The 20,624-nt window shown below is 35.5% G+C and overlaps 1 protein-coding gene across 2 annotated transcripts in view; it reads left to right on the top strand.

Moving 5' to 3' along the window:
* TAF4B (TATA-box binding protein associated factor 4b) overlaps positions 1-20,624 on the top strand; it is a 196,632-nt gene that overhangs the window by 128,264 nt on the left and 47,744 nt on the right. For both annotated transcript variants that reach the window (XM_044666491.1, XM_044666499.1), the window contains one exon: positions 7,502-7,618. In XM_044666491.1, the coding sequence (XP_044522426.1) occupies positions 7,502-7,618 (117 nt within the window). The remainder of the gene's footprint in view (positions 1-7,501; positions 7,619-20,624) is intronic.

Here is a 20,624-nt window from a genome sequence, read left to right as displayed (position 1 = left end):
GGGGGGGGTAGGGGGAGGGAGGGAGGAATGCAGGTCTGGTGGGCAGGCTTGTGTCCCTCTACCTTTTGTGACCCTCTACCTTCTTTGTAATTATAGTCTTAGAGAGTTGCCTAGAACAATGAGGGATTAAAGGACTTGACCAAGGCTACTTAGTAAATTTGTGTCATTTAAGTGGGATTTAACTTGGATCTTCCTAGTTCTGACACCATCTCAATACATAAAATATTCCTATTTTTACTAGGCAGTACTTAATAAACCCTATTCTTTTTGTTTATCACCAGGTTAGCCCCAGCAGCTCTAGGACCATGTTAAAAATACATAGAGAAATTGTGATCTGTATTGGTGGAGGGCACACCCACAGAGATGATATTATGGATTCTTGAAGTCTATGTAATATATAGAATAGTATCTAAAGAGCAGTGTCTTTGCAATTGAGCAGAACTTAAGTTTTGATAAACAGTGAATGGTGTCAGTCACTGAATACATTTTACCAGTTGTCAGAACTCTGGCTAAAGTACCTTCTTAAAACTGAAGTTTGATAGAACTCTATTATTTTAGCTTGAGGAATCAAAAGGAGAAGTAGCTGTAAAAGATACTGATAAGTGAGAATGGCAGAGCAAATGAAATTCTGTTTCCCTGGCAAGCCTAGGGTAGACAGACAGACAGAGAGATAGCTTTATTTGTGACAGCTTTCTTAAAGATTTACATTTATTGTGTCACCTAAAACAGTGATCAGTTCGTCATTATTTTGGGATAATGAACTTTGCAGAAATATTGAACATGAAACATCAGAAAGCTGAGAATAGTGTAATTTGTCCATACTTTGAGAAAAATCATTCACTACGTAGAATATGAAGTGAAGAACAGAGGTCAATTTTAAAACCTTTCATTTTGTATGATTACAGCTATACTGCAAATGCCATTTCTCTATAGGAAAGGACTTAAAAATATACCTTGCCTTTTGATTTCTGCTGCAGGTCAGATTAACTCAAAATGGTTATTTTGTCATATAGAAGTTCCTGACTGTGGCAACATCAGACTTTTAAAATGTTATTTTTTTATTATTAAAAAGGCCAGCAGCAACAAAGGATATTTTACAGCTTCTGAAACATTTTCCTTGCAATTTGATTTTTTTTAATAGGCAGACTTTTAAAAAATACTGTACTGTAGCTTTTGGAGCAAGTGGAAGATGATACATTTTGTTTTCTAGTTCTTGTTTATGAACTGATCTTGTACCTAAGATTTAGGGATATTATAGGGAAATAAAAAGGAAAGTTTGAGCTTTATTGTTCACTTATTTAACATAGTCATATTCTAAGTATATAGGGATCTTACTATTTGTGAGTAGTGAATGTTTGTGTTTTGATAAAATTAGGATGGAGACAGGACTCAACTACTCATGATATGAGAATAGAGATTAGATCTGAGATTTGATAGGAAAGGAAACTATCAGATGAGGAAACTCTTTTTACAAATGTAGGTCAGCACTTTTTCTGCAGCTTATATATCTTAGAGAATTGCTTAGAGGATTGAGGGGTTAAGTGATTTTCCAGAGTCACATAGCCAGTATTTTTTGGAGGTGATCCCTGGTTCCAAGGTGAAGCATTCTAAACACTATGCCACACTCTCTCCAAAAAGTGAGAGCATCAGTAAAACCCAGGTCTCATACCAATATATGAATGTGTTAATTGTAGGTACAAAATACACTTAGGTCTTGATTAGCATGAATAACAAATCCTCCAAAGTAGTTGCATTATTTGAAATTGCACTGCAGATTTCTGTTGGTCATTTAGCATATTTTACATATTTCAAATAGTATGAATTTGAATACATGAGAATACTTCATAGTGACTCATTATTTCTGCTAAGTAGGATCTAACTGTAAAAATAAGGAGAACTAGAGACTTTTATGTAAGGAGGCAGATTTGACCCCAAGCATCACTGAGACTTCATATGAATGTAAATCTTGATGATGATGATGATGATAAGAACTTTACACATTATGTGATTTGATAATTTGATGGATCACGACTAGAATGAATCTCTAATATATCTTTATTCAAAGGAACAGAGTAGATGAAAGAATGGTGGAATAAGATCTATTAAGAGTATGCACTCATATGGTTTGATGCATCTGTGATTGGATCCATGTGAGCACTCACTTCAGTGATGCAGCTAGCACTTCTGAAGGAAATCCACAAACTGTAGAAAAAGCAGCACTATGGAGAGAGCATTTGTCTGAGGACCAATGAAGGCTAAATCAGAAACTGTATAATTGTGAAAGCTATATACTTGACCAAAAAGGGAGGAATATAATGATGAGTTAGTAAAAATGCAAAACCTAACAAAGGAGGTAGTAATATGGTAACAAGTATGAATGACTTCAGCTGTGTGTGTATCTCCTTTTGAGGTCCCTTATGATGATCCCTTTCAAGAGTTAAAAAGAAGCAAAAGAGGAAACTTTTCTTCTAGACTTTATTCTAATCAATAATTAAGAACTTTTCTATTAAAGTGGAATGATAGGATACTTAGAAGCAACCACTGCACCTTAGAGTTTGTGAAATATGAGGGTTTTGGAATCAATCTCCAAGATCTTTTTCAACTCTAAGTCTCTGATCTTATTAATAATCTGACATACTCTAGATTTTTGAAGAATGAATTGAAAAAAGTTAAGAGAGTGTAGTTCCTTGCCGTGACATTCTATAGGAGAAGTTAGCATATAAAGAATGGGAACCTCTGCTTGGGGAGAGCACAACCATTCTGGTGAAGGAGAAAAACAAAGCTATAAAATGTACAATGAATTTGTTGACTAAATTAGATGTTTTAAAGATCTTTGTAGAATATGGATGTAAGGGCAAGTTGTGGAGAATAAATATGAAATATGTATATCTTGAGAATAAGCGAGTGCTGAAGCTTAATATGAATTTGGATTGATTATGTATTAAGTAATAAGATTGACTCTAACCCTAAATTAACTACCTGTAAGAACTGACTTATTGATGGACTACTCTTGAAAATTGAAAAAATGTTGGAAAATAATATGTATTATAAAAAAATGGGGAAAATGCCCTAATTTTCAAAAAAGGGGAGAGAATTTGGCTTCAGTTTTTGACACAGTTGTAAACACATTGTTAAAGGGGTAGTTTGTGAGCATTTAGATTGCTAGACTACACTATTTAGGGTAGCTTGCTAAGGTAGTAAGTATAAGATCAGGAGGTATCTTTTGTCTGGATTTTAGGATTTGGTACTGTCTGATGGTTTGCTGGACAAAATGAAAGGATGTGGGCTATATTGTATAATTAGATGAATTAAGAACTAGTTCAATGACAGATGGTGCACAGTATTACATTTTCTTAAACAACTGGTCCCAAAGGTGAGGCCCTAGGCCCCGCAGGCCTGACCCAAGGGATGAGTAATTAATTTCTCAAAGGTTGAAAGCTGAATCCCATCCTACATTCCTGAAGTAGCCAGTTCTTAGCCCTGTCTCTAACTTCACTACCTCTTTACCAGTTATTTCTTCATATCCTTTTACTGCCTCATCCCTTTTTGTAACCAGGAATGCACATAAACTCTTCTCTTCATGCCTTTCAGGGTTATTAAACCCTAACCATTCCCTGGGGTAGTTATACCAGTAGTTGAGCAGGTGAAATTTCTCTTCTCTCTTGTTCCAATCTACCTCACCCCTTAGCTCACCTCATGATACAGTAAATGACACACTTTTCCATTTCACTTGGACAAGGTAAAACACAGGGTAACAGGCATGGATGGATTCCAATATGCTTCATGTTTCTCATGTACTCTCCTCACCCAAATCATCTTTAGAAGTTTCTTATTTCTGTCTAGTCACTCACATTCGAAATCATGGGTCAACCCTTTACTGCTCATTCTCTCATGCTACATATCTAGTCAGCTGCCAAATTTTGTTATTTCTGTTCTCCATAACATTTCTTGCTCCTATCCTTTTTTTCTATGCTCACACAGTCCCTACTCTATCTAGTTCAGGATTTCCTTACCTCCAACTTGGACTATTTCATTAACCTCCTAATTGGTCTCCTTAGCTCAATTCTTTCTCTTCTCTGGTCTACTACAGTTACCAGTGATTTTCCCTAAATCATAGAAATGACTTTGTCATTCCTTTACCCAGTAAACTCCAGGGGAGGACCAAATATTACCTCATCTTTATCACATCCTTTTAAAGTGTGTGTGTGTGTGTGTGTGTGTAAGTTTTATAACACATAATAGTACAGAATACATAATATGTTTCATAATATAGAAGTATATCTATGTAACTTAGTAAATATACATGTAGTGTAGAGTACGTGTTTAATTTGATCAAAATAATATGTTCTGTTTTGGAGAACTGATAACAAAATACTTCACTTATTAGAGAGATTGGGGACTACAAGTTTGTTGTCAGATGCTACGTCTGTTGGCTTTGCCTATCTCTTTATAATAAGAGAAAATTCATTGGCAGCAACCTGGGATTTAGGGGGAAGGAGAGAATCATTACTGGGAAATAGTAACATGCCCCTTCCATTATTGATCACATCTCCCTTCAGACCCTGGTGGAAACAGCCCAAGACCTTGAATCCAAGAGCCTTGGAAATAGCAATGTCTCCATTGCCTTCAAACCTACTTCTAACCCAAAACCTTGTTTGAGAGGAGGAGAAATTGTGGAGAAGGAGCTTACCTTCCTCAAGCTGCCACTAAGGGGCAGAATAAGTGAATGAATTCTGGGAATGGTCACATCTCTCAGATGAGCAATCATGTTTTGGCTTGTCCTTCAAAGCCACTGATCTGGGCGGCAACTCCTGTGGAGGAAGGGTTGGGCATCCCCAAATAGTTGGCACTCAGAGGACAAGTAGGCTAGCCCAGCTAAAGAAGCAGCAGGGCACACTGAAGAGGAGACAGAAAATAGTACATATATGGCAAATTGAATCACCATCATCACCACATTGACCACCATTCCCCCTCACACCATGATGGAGATTGTTCAGGCCCCTGAATCCAAGAGCCTTGGGAATAGTGATGTTTCTAGTCAAGTGCCCTCAGACATTATACTTATAAGAAACTCTGGAAGAGATGCGGCCTGGCAATTGCTCCTGCAGGTGCTACACACAGTTATTCAAAATGCTAAAAAGAAAGTTTTTGTCATCAAAGTCTTTGTCATTGTCAGATGATTCAATACCAGAATCTGATATCATTTTTATCAGTGAAAATGACATTAAAGAAGAGGCAAGAACATCTGCTTTTCTGCTATACCCTAAGGACCATGGAACCTTTCTTTTTGATTTGCAACTGAAACCTTTCAGATGTATTATCTTTCTCTTTAGAATGTGAGCTCCTTGAGAAACAGGGAATGTCTTACTTTCTTATTTGTATCCCCTTGGTGCTTAATGTTAGCACATTGCTTTGCATATAGTAAGTGCATAATAAATGACTTATTAACAAAACATCAAGAAAACATTGCAGAAACAAAACTGGTTGCATGATTAGACCCAAATAGTAGTCATTTATTGCTTAATGTTACCTTGGAAATTGATCCTGAATGAGAGAGCCTCAGAGATCCCTCATTAGCCCTGTTTTCTCTCCTACTTTTATCATAGATGCGAGTTTAAATGGCATGCTTGTTAAATTGACAATAAACATAAATCTGTCTCTGAAGTAGGATCCAAAAAGGTCTTGATGCATGAATTAAAATGGTGGGCCATACTCATAATAGAAATTTAATTGGGTTAAATAGAAAATTCTTCATTTTAGTTAAAAATAAATTTCAGCCATTTGAAAATGGGGGGGGGGATGTGTTTAAATGGTGGAGACTTCAAAATGTAGAGTAGCCCAGACCTCTGAAATAATCTTTTAATGCTGAAAAGAACCTAAATGTCTAGAATGAGAATGTGATCTTCCTTCTATACTGTAGACCACAGCTTTATATGGTCAGTTCTGGGTACTGCATTTTAGTAAGGAGTCTGATGAAATATAGGCCTTTCAGAAAAGGTTGACTCTGGTAAGGGAACAGTATATCATGTTTTTTCAAGATTGGGTGAAGAAACTGGGAATGAAGTCTGAGAATTTGGGGGGGGGAGGGGATGAATGAGGTAGATTTTTGCTGAATTTCAAGGGTTATCCTATGGGAAAACAAGATTTAGATTTGTTTTGCTTGACCCCAGAAGATAGAACTAGAAGCAGTGTATTAAAGATAGAGAAGCAGATTTTGACTATATAAGAAACTTCTTTAACTAGTTTGTCACCTTGCAGTCTGGCTAGAGTACAGCCATCATCCTATTGGCCAATGACTAGTAATATAAAGTTCACTGCTCTTTTTATGTACAGTATCTTTTTTTAAATTTATCTTCCTTTCCTGTCTTCCTCCACCCCCACCCCAATCATAGATGGTATGCCTATGAAATATAAAGCAGATTTTCCTGGAGAAGGTTAACATTAGATGCAGTAGTTCATCCTGTTCCCATCACTTCTCAACTCCTTCCCTTGTATCGTTTTTTATAGCATAGCATTTAAATCTCAGCCATGATGAAGTGATAAAGCAGGGTGCTAATATCTGTTTCCCAATTCAGCTGTTTTTCCTCTTTGACTTTAATGGTACATTTCTCCCACACACCCCTGAATTGAGTTTTGCTCTAGTGGTTTAGCTGACATATTTCCCTAAAAATGTCAGTTTGTAGGTGGGTATGCTGTGAATTTGTGTGTGATTGATGCTATTCAAAATAGCTATCATACATTTTTCCAGTGTTTTTTTTTTAAGACAACAGAAATAAATATCAAGTTCTTTCCCTAGATCACATTTTGTACCAAAGCACAGAATGCAAAAATGAAATATTTTTTGTTACCCATTTGTATCAGAAAACCTTTGCTTTAGACAAAGCTTTTTATATCTGTTGTTTTGACATCTTTTCACCATTTTAAACTTCAGTTTTAATTGGGCAAAAACTTTATTGCTGTTTTTCATGTTCTTCCTCTTTTTTTTTTTTTTATCCTGCAAGATCAAAATCAAGAGAGAATATTAGGAAGAGATAAAGGAAATTGGGAATGTTCCCTTGATTGTTTAAATGTTTATTAAATGCTAATATGTTTTACCCATATTAATCTAATCTTGTGGGTTAGCAAGGTGGCACAGTGCAGAGTGCTGGTCCTGAAGTCAGGAAAACTCATCTTCCCGAGTTCATGTCTGACCTAAGATACTAGCTGTGTGTGACCCTGGACAAGTCATTTAATCCTATTTGCCCCAGGCTCCTTATCTGTCAAATAGCAAACCATTCCAGTATCTTTGCCAACAAAACTCATAAAGAATTGGACAAAGCTGAAATGTCTAAATAACAACAAAATTCTAATCTCATTTTTATTGGGTATTGCAAAGCACAGAAATATCTCTAATGAAAGAATATTTTATTATATTAAAATGGTTGTATCAAAGTTGTGTGAAGGAAATTTGGTGACACTTGTTCAGATGTTTGTTTTCACTTTGTATTTCCTGGTATACTAGATGCAGCAGCTAGAGTTGGCACAGATGCAGCAAAGAGATGCCAATATCACAGCCCTTGCAGCCATTGGACCAAGGAAGAAGAGACCACTAGACTCCATTGTTGGATCTGGAATTGAGGTACCGAGTCTATAGTCATTTTAAGGGGGGGGAAAAGGTAAAAGTAAAATGAACATGCGTAGTATACTTTTTTTGTACAAAGCTTTAGAATCCTAGAGTATCCTTTTGATCACATCACTTTCCTGGTCAAAAATCTACAATGATTTCCCATTGTCTACTGCATAAATTTCAATCCAAGACTACCTTCTAAAATGTATCCTTATCTCTCTTATCCACATTTATGTCCATCTATTAATTCTCAACCTCTAGGCAGATTGATCACTGTACTGTCCTCTTAAAACTTTTTATTTGCCCCTGTGTGTTTTTATTCAGAGCATCCCCAGAACCTAGATGAGGCATTTATATGACAAGAACAGTTTTACTTCCTTAAAAGGAACAATTTTGTTTCAGTTTAAAGGTGTGGTAGAAGCAATATAACAGGCTTGTACATCATATCATTTTTTTCTTGCCTTAATTGCTCTGAAATTGTGAATTGTATCAAAAATATCATTAAAATGTCTCTATTCAAGCCTTCTACTCCCCACCATATTTTCTATCCTACCTTGCCTTGGTCCCATTTCTGGTTGTTATTTTTTCAAGGAAGCTATTTTTATTAATATGCTGTTTCATACTTGTACCCCCCATTTGACTCCATTATCTTTTGAGTCACCCACAATTTTAGATTCTTCAGAGATTAAGGTATCTCATGGTTTGTGGTTCTATAGTATAATCAGAAGAATATTAGTAACAAAGAGATAAATTTAAAAAAAAAACCTACTACGAGAATTTCAATCTATTCTTCCTTTCAGGCAGCTATACAGCAGCTATATATATCCAAACTATCCATGATAAATGTGTGCTGATAAAATGTTAATGATCTGAATAGCTAACTTCATATCAAAGTTTTGAGCAATATGAATTCCTTATCTATTTGGGTCCCCCTCCTTTTTTTGGATTGTTTGGTTGATATTTGGATTAGCTGAGGAGTTCACTGAGAAGGCCAACTATAGAGTGTTGGGGCCTGATGAAATCAACAGTGTCATCACAAACAAGAACATTTGGAGAATCTCATCCCTTACCACTCGTTCTCTCATAAAAGAAATGTCTTCTTGGACATCTTCCATGTCAGTGGTAAAAATGTTTGATGAGCATTTATTTTCTCTCATTTATGTCTCACTTGTAATTTATTCAGAGGTTCAAAAAGGAAACATGTCACTGTGGTTATGCTTATCAAGAACTTTTATATGATCTTAGTATGTGTATGGGAGACATCCTGAATGAGGAATAGTATATTAGTCTGTGTTGTGTTCTACCAAGTAAAAGCCTTTTTTTTGTAGTAAAAACAAACAAAAAACAGAATAGGATCTGCTATTACTTACTTTTATTTCATGCTGAAGTCAACAGTGAAACTATGAAAGTCTGTTGTAGAAAGTATAGACCAGTGATTCCCAAAGTGGGCGCCCCCGCCTCCTGGTAAGTGCTGCAGCGATCCAGGGGGGCAGTGATGGTGACAGGTGCATTTGGGGGCAGTGAATAACTGTAAAGGGGTGGTGATAGTATGTGACAGGGAGCGCTAAGTAATAATTTTCCTGGAAAGGGGGCAGCAGGCCAAAAAAGTTTGGGAACCACTGGTATAGACTATGAAAATCTTCTTATTACTAATTGCAAATGAATGAAAAAAAATTTACAATGATTATGTGTTCCTGACAGTCTTTGTATAGAGTCTAAAACATTTTATGATCCTTAGAACAACCCTGTGAGGTAGGTGCTTTTATTATCCCCATTTTGTAATTGAGGAAACTGGAGCAAATATAGTAAGAATTTTTGTCTTTTTAAAAAAGAAAATTTGTTTAAGTGACTTGCTTAGGATCACAATAGCTAGTAAGTATCAGGTTGGATCTGAACTCAATGTCTTTTGACTTTAGGTCTAACACTCTTATCTACGGTTCCCCTAGCTCACCAGTGATTTCTTCAGTGTAGAGAAACTTTCCCCTTTGTGGAAATTCTCTCCATTGCTGGAAATCAGCAGTTGATTACCATCACTGCTTAGTTTCTTTGACTTTAAAAATTTAGCTCAAATTCTACTTCTTCCAGAAAGCTTTTTCTGGTCCTCACATATTTTCCATCTATTCTGAATATACTTTTTTTCTTCCTAATTGTTTACACATTTTTATTCCCTTAAAAATGTTAAGTTCTTTGTAAGCATGGACTCCCCCGTGCCTTCTTTGAGTTTCTAGTACTTTGTACAGTGCCTGGCACATAGCAGTTAGTAAATGTTTGTTGATTTCACTATATATATATATATATATAATCAAATGCCTGACTTTATTATTCCTTTATATTCTTTGTTATTTTTAAATATCAGACTTTAACATCACAAAAAAATCTTTCAACAATTTCTAATGAGTAATAATGATTAATATCTAAACTGCTATTACTTTCTCTAGGGATTTGTGGCTTGAATTTGTGACTACAGTAACTTTTATTAGAAGCTTGATGCATAACTAAAATGTCACAATATAGTCTAATAAATCTAAGAATCTACTTGTTTTATTGTGTGGATCCTCAATGAGAATTTCTTCAGAATAAGGGTAAAAAAAAACCATATGCTCTTAGTACAAGATTGTGATAAAAATCGATTTGCAAGCTTGGCAAATTATGTCATAATCAGCAGTATGAAACTTGCTCTTTTAAAGCATGGCTGCCCACAAGGCAAAGGTGGAGATTGCTATTGTATATATTCTTTAGTTTTGGTTTTTAGATGACAACATGAGGCTTCTTTTCCGAGTCATTTTAATATAGATGACTGATATGGGCTTTCAGTTTCCTGTTTCTCAACAAAACTTTTAAACTTATCTTTGAGATTCTGGTCTTTCCTAACAAACACAGAGCTTTAAGAGCTGAATAAAGTACATTAGTGTTTGCAACTGAACTGTCTTGGCTCCCTTCTATTTAGGTGGAGTCTTAAGCACTGTTATAGTAGCTTAGCTTATATTTCTGTTACACATTTAAAATTAAAAAAGCAATGTCCTTAGGGGAACATTAAGTGGCTCAGTGGATTGAGAGCCAGGCTTAGAGATGGTAGAACTTGGGTTCAAATTAGGCCTCAGTCACTTCCTAGTTAATGACATTTGAGTGTAGTGGATATTTGGGCTCAGAAAGACATAGTTTCAAGTCTTTCTTCTGATACATACTAGCTATGTAACCTTGGACCACTTCTCACCTGTTACTTATGAGACTACTAAATAAGTTGGATTAAAAGTGCTGATCTATATTGGGAAAGGTAGTTTCCTTACCTGGAAGTTTCTTAAATTGATAACATCCTAGGTCTAGTTTCTCTCCTTCACAACCCTTACAGGTAATGCAATTATCATTTTCATTTTACTAATAAAGAAATGGGTTCAGAAAATATTAACTGAATTGTCCAAAATCACAAAGTGAGCATCATACATTTGATTGTGGCCCTCTCCATCTTTGAAATCTGTTGCTCTTTAATGGAAATATAGTTGTCTCTTGCTATATCATGGTTCACTTATTGTGAGTTTAAAAATATATATGTGTGTGTGTGTGTGTCTATATATATATATATATATATATATTTTTTTTTTTTTTTTTTTTTTTTTTTATCCTGGGACTCCATTCTAGGAGCATAGGGCCACAACCAGTAGGCAATGGGACACACAGTCGCTCAGGGTCACACAGCTGGGAAGTGTCTGAGCCCGGATTTGAACCTAGGACCTTCCGTCTCTAGGCCTGGCTCTCAATCCACTGAGCTAGCCCAGCTGCCCCTACTTTAGGTTGCAGTTTCTTTAGCAGAAGTAGTTTTTACAGGGTGGGGTTGCTAGTCCCACGCCCAACCCTCCTCCTTTTTCATCCTGGCTAGGGACCGTCCTTAGCCCAGGAGTGGTAAGGGTGGGCGATAGGGGTCAAGTGACTTGCCCAAGATCACACAGCTGGAAGTGTCCGAGGCCGGACTTGAACCTAGGACCTCCAGTCTCTAGGCCTGGCTCTCAATCCACTGAGCCACCCAGCTGCCCCCATATATATATAAAATTCTGTATTGTGGAGTTTTCACTATATCAAGGGATTTTGTTAAAATTACATTGGTTTAAGAGTATATAAAGTGTTTAAGAGCATATGAAGTGTTTATAAGAGTGTGGGAAAGGTTAAGAAGAGTGTGGAAGGATTTAGAGGAGAGTGGGAAGGGTTTATAAAGCCTTAAAATATATATAAATAATAAAATAAATATAATGCCGCTACTTCATCAATTTTCACCTATCGTGGAGGTCTCTGGAACATAACTCCTGCAATAGGTGAGGGATCACCGTATGTTTTAAAACCTTTATAAGGGTTCAAGTCTGATAGGTTAGCCAATTGCACTACACATACACAGATACGCACATACACACACTCACTTGCCATATATGTTTAAATAGACACATTCATATCACAGGCCTGCAAGAAATTGAATTTATAGCTTACCCATGAAATTAGGTTCTTCATGAACTCCTAATGTTTTTTCTTATAAAACATGAGTTTGCTCATTCTTCTAAGCAACTGATTCTGACTCCTAAATTCCAATAACATATTAAAAAATGAGATACAGTCTCTTTGGAAAACACTGTTTTTCATCTTAGAGAAGATTTTTTTTCTGCATCAAAGCATACCTTTTACACCTCCCTTTTTACTTTTCTATACCACTTATCACACAGTGGCTGACCAGACCCGCTCTTCATTCTTCACACTCCTTACCTGCTCTCCTACCCCAGTATCCATCCCTGTAGCTTAACTGAATACTATAACAGGAAAGTCAAGTCCACTTGCTCTGAGCTCCCTTTTCTTCCCTTATTTCACAATTTTTTGATATTAACTCCTACTATATTTCATCCATTGGGCCTTGTATCTGTCTCTGTTGACTAGTTCATTCCCTACTACCATAAACACATCCAGTTCTCTTATCCTTAAAAATTCAGAACTAGGGGGCAGCTGGGTAGCTCAGTGGAGTGAGAGTCAGGCCTAGAGACAGGAGGTCCTAGGTTCAAACCCGGCCTCAGACACTTCCCAGCTGTGTGACCCTGGGCAGGTCACTTGACCCCCATTGCCCACCCTTACCACTCTTCCACCTATGAGACAATACACCAAAGTACAGGGGTTAAAAAAATTCAGAACTAAATCCTATATCTCTCTTCCCTTTTTCTGTCAAGTGCCTTGGGAAAAACTGTTTTACTTACTGACTTCACTTCCTTTCTTTTCAGTTTCTTCTAAACCTTCTGGCTTCTGATTATCACTCACCTGAAACTGATCTCCAAAGGTGTTGTGGCTACAGTGGCTTTTTCTCAGTCCTAATTCTTCTCAATTTCTCTGCAGCATTTAACACTTGTTGATTTTCTCTTTCTGGATTTTCTCCTCTTTCGGTTTCTGTGAATACTCCTCTTTCTTGGTTTTCCTCCTATTTGATAGCTTTTTCTAGTATAACTGCTAAGGTGATTTTCCTGTTGCATAGGTCTGACCTTGGTGTCCTCTTATTCGGAAACCTCTGGTGGCTCCCTCTTATTTCTGGGATCAAAAATAGATCAGTTAGTTGGTATTTAAAGCTCCCCACAGTCTGGTTTTACCTTTCTTATATCTTTTTTTTAACCCTTAGTATTAATTCTGAGATGGAAGAACAGCAAGGGCTAGGCAGTCACCCAGGGTCACACAGCTAAGAAGTGTTTGAGGACAGATTTGAACCTGAGTCTTCCTGAGTGAGCTACCTAGCTGCCCCAGTTCTGTTACATTTTGCTCCCTTTTTGCATCTTGTAATTCAACCTTTCTCGCTTTCTTACTTTTCTGCATAAACTGTACCTTTGCACTGGCTAACTTCCATCCTGGAGTGCTCCTTTTTCCACTTCCATCTCTTGGAATCTGGTTACCTTTAGAACTCTACTCGAGCAAGCACCCCTTAAGCATAATGAAGCCTTTTTAGATTATAGGCCTTCCTTTCCCCTCCCCCAGATTTCCTACGGATCTGTTTTCTATGTAGTGTTTTGAATGTACCTATATATGTTGTACATGTTGTCTCCCCTGTTAGCATGCACACTCCTTGAGGGTATGGATAATTTTTTACTTTTGTCTTTATATTTGTAGTGTCTGCCATAGTGTTAAAGGCTCAGAATAAGGGCCTATGGAATGTTCTTTAAGTCAACATATTGTACTAAAACCTTATTGCCCTTTCTAGGACAGTAGTAGAAAGTAAGGTTATTCAGAACTGGGCTTTTTGGTATATGCAGTTGGCTTTAGACTTCCATTTAAGCAGCTATTAAAAAATGGATGCCTACTACTAATATTTCTCCGAAGATGAAAAAAGTCTATACTTTTTTTTAAATACAAATAGATGGTTAAGGGAGAGAATATCCAAGTTGTACAAATGGTTTCTGAATTCATTCAATGAATTATTTTTTTTTAACATCTTATTTTATATCTAAACTAAAACCATCTGGAGACCATACACTCAGCATTTCCATTAGTATCACAGATAACATATTAGGTATCTCTTGCAAACATCTGATTTCTCAAAATTGGTTCTTTATACTGAAATCTTATTTCAGCCATACTTTTATGAGAGTCATCCGAAAAATATAGCATAGAGATTGGAAAAGTTGGAGACTCATGTTATTTCTTCTGGCATTCATATTCTACTATACCACATTGAAAGCATATTAGTGTCACAAATTTAGTAATGTTTACTGACTGCCTATTAATGTGTAAGCTATAATGATATTTAGCAAAAAAATGAAAGTGATACATTTCTAGACAGCAATTCATGTAATAAAGACTTGAATATTTTAGTTGACAACAAGCATATGACCCTTGGAGAGGGCATTAATTCCAATTTCTACTTGATATATGAACTGTACATGCTTATCTCAGGGACAGGCAACTTCATAATTTCACAAATCTGCTTCCCTATAACTTGTACCTTTTCTTTCTAGCTAGTTTTAGCCTTTGGAGCTATATTGGTGTTTAAATACACTTTTCCATATGATAGTTCCTTCAGATGATTTGACTACTACCATGGTGCATCCTTTTCTTTACTCCACTTCTTTACTCCACATTTTCTCTTCTTTCTATATGGCCTAAACATCTTTAGTTCCATGAACCATTTCCCACACAGCATTAGTTTATAATATCTTTACCATCTGGGTCACTGTTCTCTGACAGTACTTGGGTTCGTCAATATTCCTTCGCGGTATAATTTACAGAGCTAGACCCAGTACTCCACATGTGGTCTGAGTATAAGAAGACTGTTGTATGTCTTGTCCTAGATGCTATACTTCTATTGTTAAAAACTAAGATTCCACTTGGGTTTTGACAGCTACATCTCTATTGACTTACTTTGTTTTTATTGTTGACTAAAACACCAAAGTCTTTATTTTATGAATTGCTGTCTAGAAACAAATTTAGCCTTGCTACACTTTTCATGCTTCTTGTTCCCCATGTGTATATATATCTTTACCTCCTATACCTTTACAATAGTATTTTTATCTAATTGCATGTATTTCCATTTATTGATGTGCGTGTGCATATGTATATGTATATATGAAGATATGTGTACATATTTATACATATGAAAATTTGACTCATCAGTTACAGACTTAACTAAGAAAAATAGCTGTTTGTTTTAGCTTACTGTTGTATGCAATTTTTGTATTGTTTCTTTGTCTTTAAATCAAAGATCTTTCTTCTATAAATTAATATTGGAACAGAGAACAAAACCTGCCTCCCTTCCTAACATTCCTTTATCTTTTTGATTTTTTGTTAATTTATTTGCTTGTAAGTTATATTAAAATTCCCAAGCTTCATCTGCCTTCCTCACCTCTCTGTTCCATAGAAAGCATCACCCAACAACAAAAAAAGTATTTATAAATTATGTCTTTAGTGTTTCTGTTTTTAATCATTTCTTTCTTTGAAGGTGAAAATTCACAAGTTATTCTTCAGATATTAATTCTGTAGCTATATATAATGTTTTCTTGGTTCTACTAATTTCACTCTTCATTATTTCATGTGGGTCTTCCAAGTTTTAAAAAATGAACCTGCTCATCATTTCTTACAGTGCCTTTAATATTTTTTTTTCTTCTTCTTTTTTTTTTTTTAAACCCTTGTACTTCGGTGTATTGTCTCATAGGTGGAAGATTGGTAAGGGTGGGCAATGGGGGTCAAGTGACTTGCCCAGGGTCACACAGCTGGGAAGTGTCTGAGGCCGGGTTTGAACCTAGGACCTCCTGTCTCTAGGCCTGACTCTCACTCCACTGAGCCTTTAATATTTTTTAAATGAACTTTTGTTAATTTTTCTTAACATCCCCTACATTACTCAGTATAATTTCTCTTTTGGAAAACTACTCTTTATGATGTAGTAAGGAAAAGAGAAAGAAAAAAATGAGAAAAACTTTTGAACATATGAAGAAAATTTTGATATTTTAATGCAGTGTCCTAAAACCGTGGTCTCCCAGTATCTCAGCAGAGAAGCTGACTTTTTTCTCTTTGATGGTTCTATTTTCATTCCAGTCACCTAGGTATGAAACTACAAAGTATTCTTCCCTATTTATTATTTCAAACCACCAGATAATTTTTCAAGTCATTATAATTCTATCTCTTTAACTCCCCCTTTCTTCTTCCCATTATTACCACCCTTGTTCAGGCCTTCATTCTCTTTTCTCCGGACCTTTGGTTAGAATTCTCATTGCTTTTCTTGCCTCAAACTTTCCTCTCTTGAATATAGCCTTCACCTCAGTGATAAAATAATCTTTCTAAAGTCCATGTCTGATCATATCACTTCTCATTTAAAAATAGTGATTCTCCATTTCCTAATAATAAATATTGAACTTGTTAACTTTCCCTCCAAACCCAAAACTTCTTGACTTTTTTATTGTAGAGGTTATCACAATCCTCTTAGGCTCAAAGTTTAGATGCCATTCTTGACCCCTCACTATCTTCCAAACCCCCCACCCCTGATATTCAGCCTATTGTCAAGGCCTTTGATTTTATCTTCGCAACATTTCTAGGCCTTTGAACAGGCTTGTTCCCTGAACTGGAATGCTGCCTCTTTACCTCAGCCTCATAAAAATCCCATTAAGATACAGCTCAGGTACTGTCTTCTGCATGAAATCTTCCCTGCTTTTTACCCAACATCCCCCAACCCCCAATAACAAAAACAGCTACTAGTGCCCTCTTCTCAAATGATCTTGTATTAAACTATTTTGTGAGTGTATTTATTAATTTTGTATTTATCCTGTTTATGTTTTTATATATAATTGTTTCTTCCATAAAATTTAAGTTTATTGCAAATGGGAATTGTTTGGTTCATTGTAATTGTGCCCCTAGCACAGTACTTGGCACATAATAGCAATTACTTGTTAATTGATTTTGTATACATATTAGTCATTTAATAAATGTTTGTTATGGGGCAGTTGTGTAAGCTCAGTAAACTGAAAGCCATGCCTAGGGATGGGAGGTCCTAGGTTCAAATCTGGTCTCAGATACTTCCTAACTATATGCCCCTGGGCAAGTCACTTAACCTCCATTGCCTAGGCCTTACTATTCTTCTGTCTTTGAAGTATTTAGAAGGTAAGGGTTTGAAAAAATAGAATAAATTTTTATTGATTGATTTTTATTCCTCCACCCCTAAAAGTGTGATATCCAAGGCCAGTGACCTTTTAAAAAGTATTATCTGTGCTTATAGTTCTATACTTACATCATGCACCTACTAAATGTATGTTGAATTGAAGATTTCTGATCTATATTTTGTGAAATTTACTCTTTCTTTTCTAAAAATGAAAAGACATTTACCCACCTTCTGACATTTCTTCCACTTCTTATGCACTCTTTAAAGACTGCTCACATTGGTAATTACATCTGCAAGTTTTTAATACCATAGAAGATAATTTGATTTGTGCAAGAGATTTGAACTCAGTACAGTTAAATACTCTTACGAACTTCTTACCCTCACATATCACATACTAAAGTATGTGAAACTCAAAAGCTTCCATTCATATCTAATATCATTTAGTTGAAAGCAATACCTACAACTGAAAACACATTTTAGAAATTTTATAAGTTGTCTCTAGCAGAGGGGAGAGCTAAAAAGGAAGTGGCCCACTCTTCAAGACTCTGTAAGTTTTTAATATAGAGTTCAAAGGAACAAGGAAATTGCAGTTGATTGGCTAAGAATGTAGGCAATTTCCAGATAAGACTTGTAGTTTACTTAAGATGTGTAACAGCTAGAAACTCCTTAAATTTCTCTTCACATCCTCTGGAATGGTTTTTGTCAACATCATGTGGATACCCAGAGTTAAACATTAAACAAAACCTTTATTGCAACTGTAAGAGTCATCATTTAGTCAAAAAAAACTTATTACTGTTTATTTACTCCCGATTATGGAAATTTGTTATGAAAGGGAAAAGGAGGAACATGGTTATAACCATTACAAAACTGTACCTTCAGAAACATAGGCTGAACACAGCTTCCTTGGTGCTATTTGACTCCAGATTAATCTTAGTTAGCCTTTATTTTGGAACAGATAATCATGCAGCAAAGTTCCACAGAATTTACATGGTAGAAGAGACAAGTCTAGAATTACCTACATAGGAAAATTTCCTGTTGAGAAACTTTGTTAAGAAGATCCTACCATTGCATTTGCAAGGCTGTCGTCTTAATCTTCCCAGGCACAGACCTGTAGGAGATCTCAAATCACACTTGCTTTAAACAAAGCATGGCATTTCCCTGAATAGTGGTTTATTGGCTTAATAGCAATTTAGACAATCATACCAGAAATCAAAACTCATGTCAAATGACAGTTCCAAGCGATTATATCTCAAAAAGCAAGTTTCATTATTCACAATTTAGATCTTAGTAAAGATATTATTTTTTCTTTTCTCATTTGTTGCAATAACTGTTAAGAAGAAGTACATACAAAGCCTTACCTTATTTGTCCTGTCTTTTTTAAATCCATCCTGGAGCAGAAATCAATCATTTGAAATTAATAAAATGATCACAATGTAGAGTTTCACACATACAGTGAATACATGAGAGTTCATTCAAAACCCAGAAAAACCCTAACTCTAGGATGACAGACATCCATATCTTGAGGTATTGTATATTAAACTCTAAATTTTTGCATCTGAAATTTGTCAACAGGTGACTCAGATATAAATTCAATGCATTGTATTGCAGAGGTACTTTGATAATTTTCACAAGCCATAGCCAAACAATCTATCAGATAAAAATAATTTTTTTCCACAATATGTTCCAACTGAATCCAAAAATCAGAAAAAGCTCTATACTTCAGCTTTGAAAGATCCTGGTTGCATATTATGTCACTTCATTATTTCAGAATTTCACAAAATTCTTTTAGCAAGACTGACAAGATTTTATGACCTTGCCAAGGCTGAAGATCCACAGGACTAAAAATCTGGCAAGGGTTCAAAGAATTTTACAAATATTTACATCATCTGTTTTATTTTCTGAAATATGAGATGATAATTATTATTCATTTCAAAATACAACATACCTAAATAAATCCTTGACAATTTTTTTAAAATGACATTTTTCAGTGAAAAAATATGAGTATCATTTTCAGACTAACAACAATTCTTATACATTAACTCCCCAAAGTCACAACACAAAAAATTTAGAACCTAACATTTAAAATAAGCAAAATGATGGATTTAAAAACCTTAACACAAAACAGTGGCAGTCAAATAATATCAATTTGGTTGAATATATTCCTGAATCATCTTACATAGAAATTCACTTGGGGACTGCTAGGTGGCGCAGCAGACTTGAGAGCCAAGTCTAGAGGTGGGAGGTCTGTTCTGAGTTTAAATCTGTACTCAGATACTTCCTAGCTCTGTGGCTCTGCACAAGTCCCCATTGTCTAGCCCTTACCCTTTTTCTGCCTTGGAACCAATATATAGTAATGATTCTAAGACAGAAGTTAAAAGTTTAAAAAGGGAGGCGGGGGGAAGAAAATCACTTCATCCACTTATCAGTTTGGTTTTCTGTACTAATCACATTAAAAAATAGAAAAATAGCATAGAGTAATTGCACTCTTAATTCTTATTCCTGAAGTTTTAAAGCATATTGCCTTAATGCCACATACCAGTTATATTTTTCATCGTGGTCTGGTTTACGTATGGAGTGTCAAACATTACAATTATCTCACTTTAAATGGGACTACTTTATAATTTAGTTTTAGGACAAAATCTGAATTTACAATTACAAAGAATAGCATTACAAAATCTCAATTTTCCCAAGTGTCATTCTTTGCTATAAGCATCTCAAATTATAGAGCCTACTGCTTGCAGTTAGCTCAGTTTCAAAGATTTGTGGCAGCTGTCTGATTTTCATGTCCTTAAAATATTTAAGCATTTATAGAAATCATCAAACTGTGATTTAGAAATTTACAGCAAAAGTTATATTTATGTTACAGATTTAGTCTGTATAATGTCACAAATTTCTATAAATTAGGAAAGATTTCCTCTTTGTTTTTCTGTCTTCTCTAACTCCAACTTTGCCAGTATCTTATGTTTTTCTTTTGTTATTCTATGCCCCTTTTAAAACCTTATCTCCCACTGAAAATCTGATTAAAAAAATTAGTGGGAGTTAGATTAGCATCAGATTACAGAAAGCTAGGAGAGTCATTTTAGTTATGAAAGTTCTTTAATCTTCTCCACTATTATAAGCTCCCATTCTGTGGGTTTTAAAAAATTTCCACAGCAGTCTTTGAGTCTGCTAGATTTTCTTCTTAGAAACCTCCTAGGTAGTAAAATCTACAAATAGCACTAAATATGACATTCTGAGAAACTTGTAGGGAAAGAGGAAAGAAAAAGTGTCCCCTAGTGTTGGGAACTAGTGTTTATTAGCCAGCCTGTGAATGTCCAATGCTGGTCAACAGTTTATTTGACTCTTAATATATGTTTGAGAGAATGAATATAGGACTTGATGTTAGCTGACTGGTTCATCAGTGTTACTTAATCAACAAAACTGGAC

This window comes from Gracilinanus agilis, chromosome 1 (assembly GCF_016433145.1).
Source record: "Gracilinanus agilis isolate LMUSP501 chromosome 1, AgileGrace, whole genome shotgun sequence".
NCBI lineage: Eukaryota > Metazoa > Chordata > Mammalia > Didelphimorphia > Didelphidae > Gracilinanus > Gracilinanus agilis.
The sequence above is the reverse complement of the archived record's forward strand: the minus strand, read 5'-3'. Positions and strand labels throughout refer to the sequence as shown.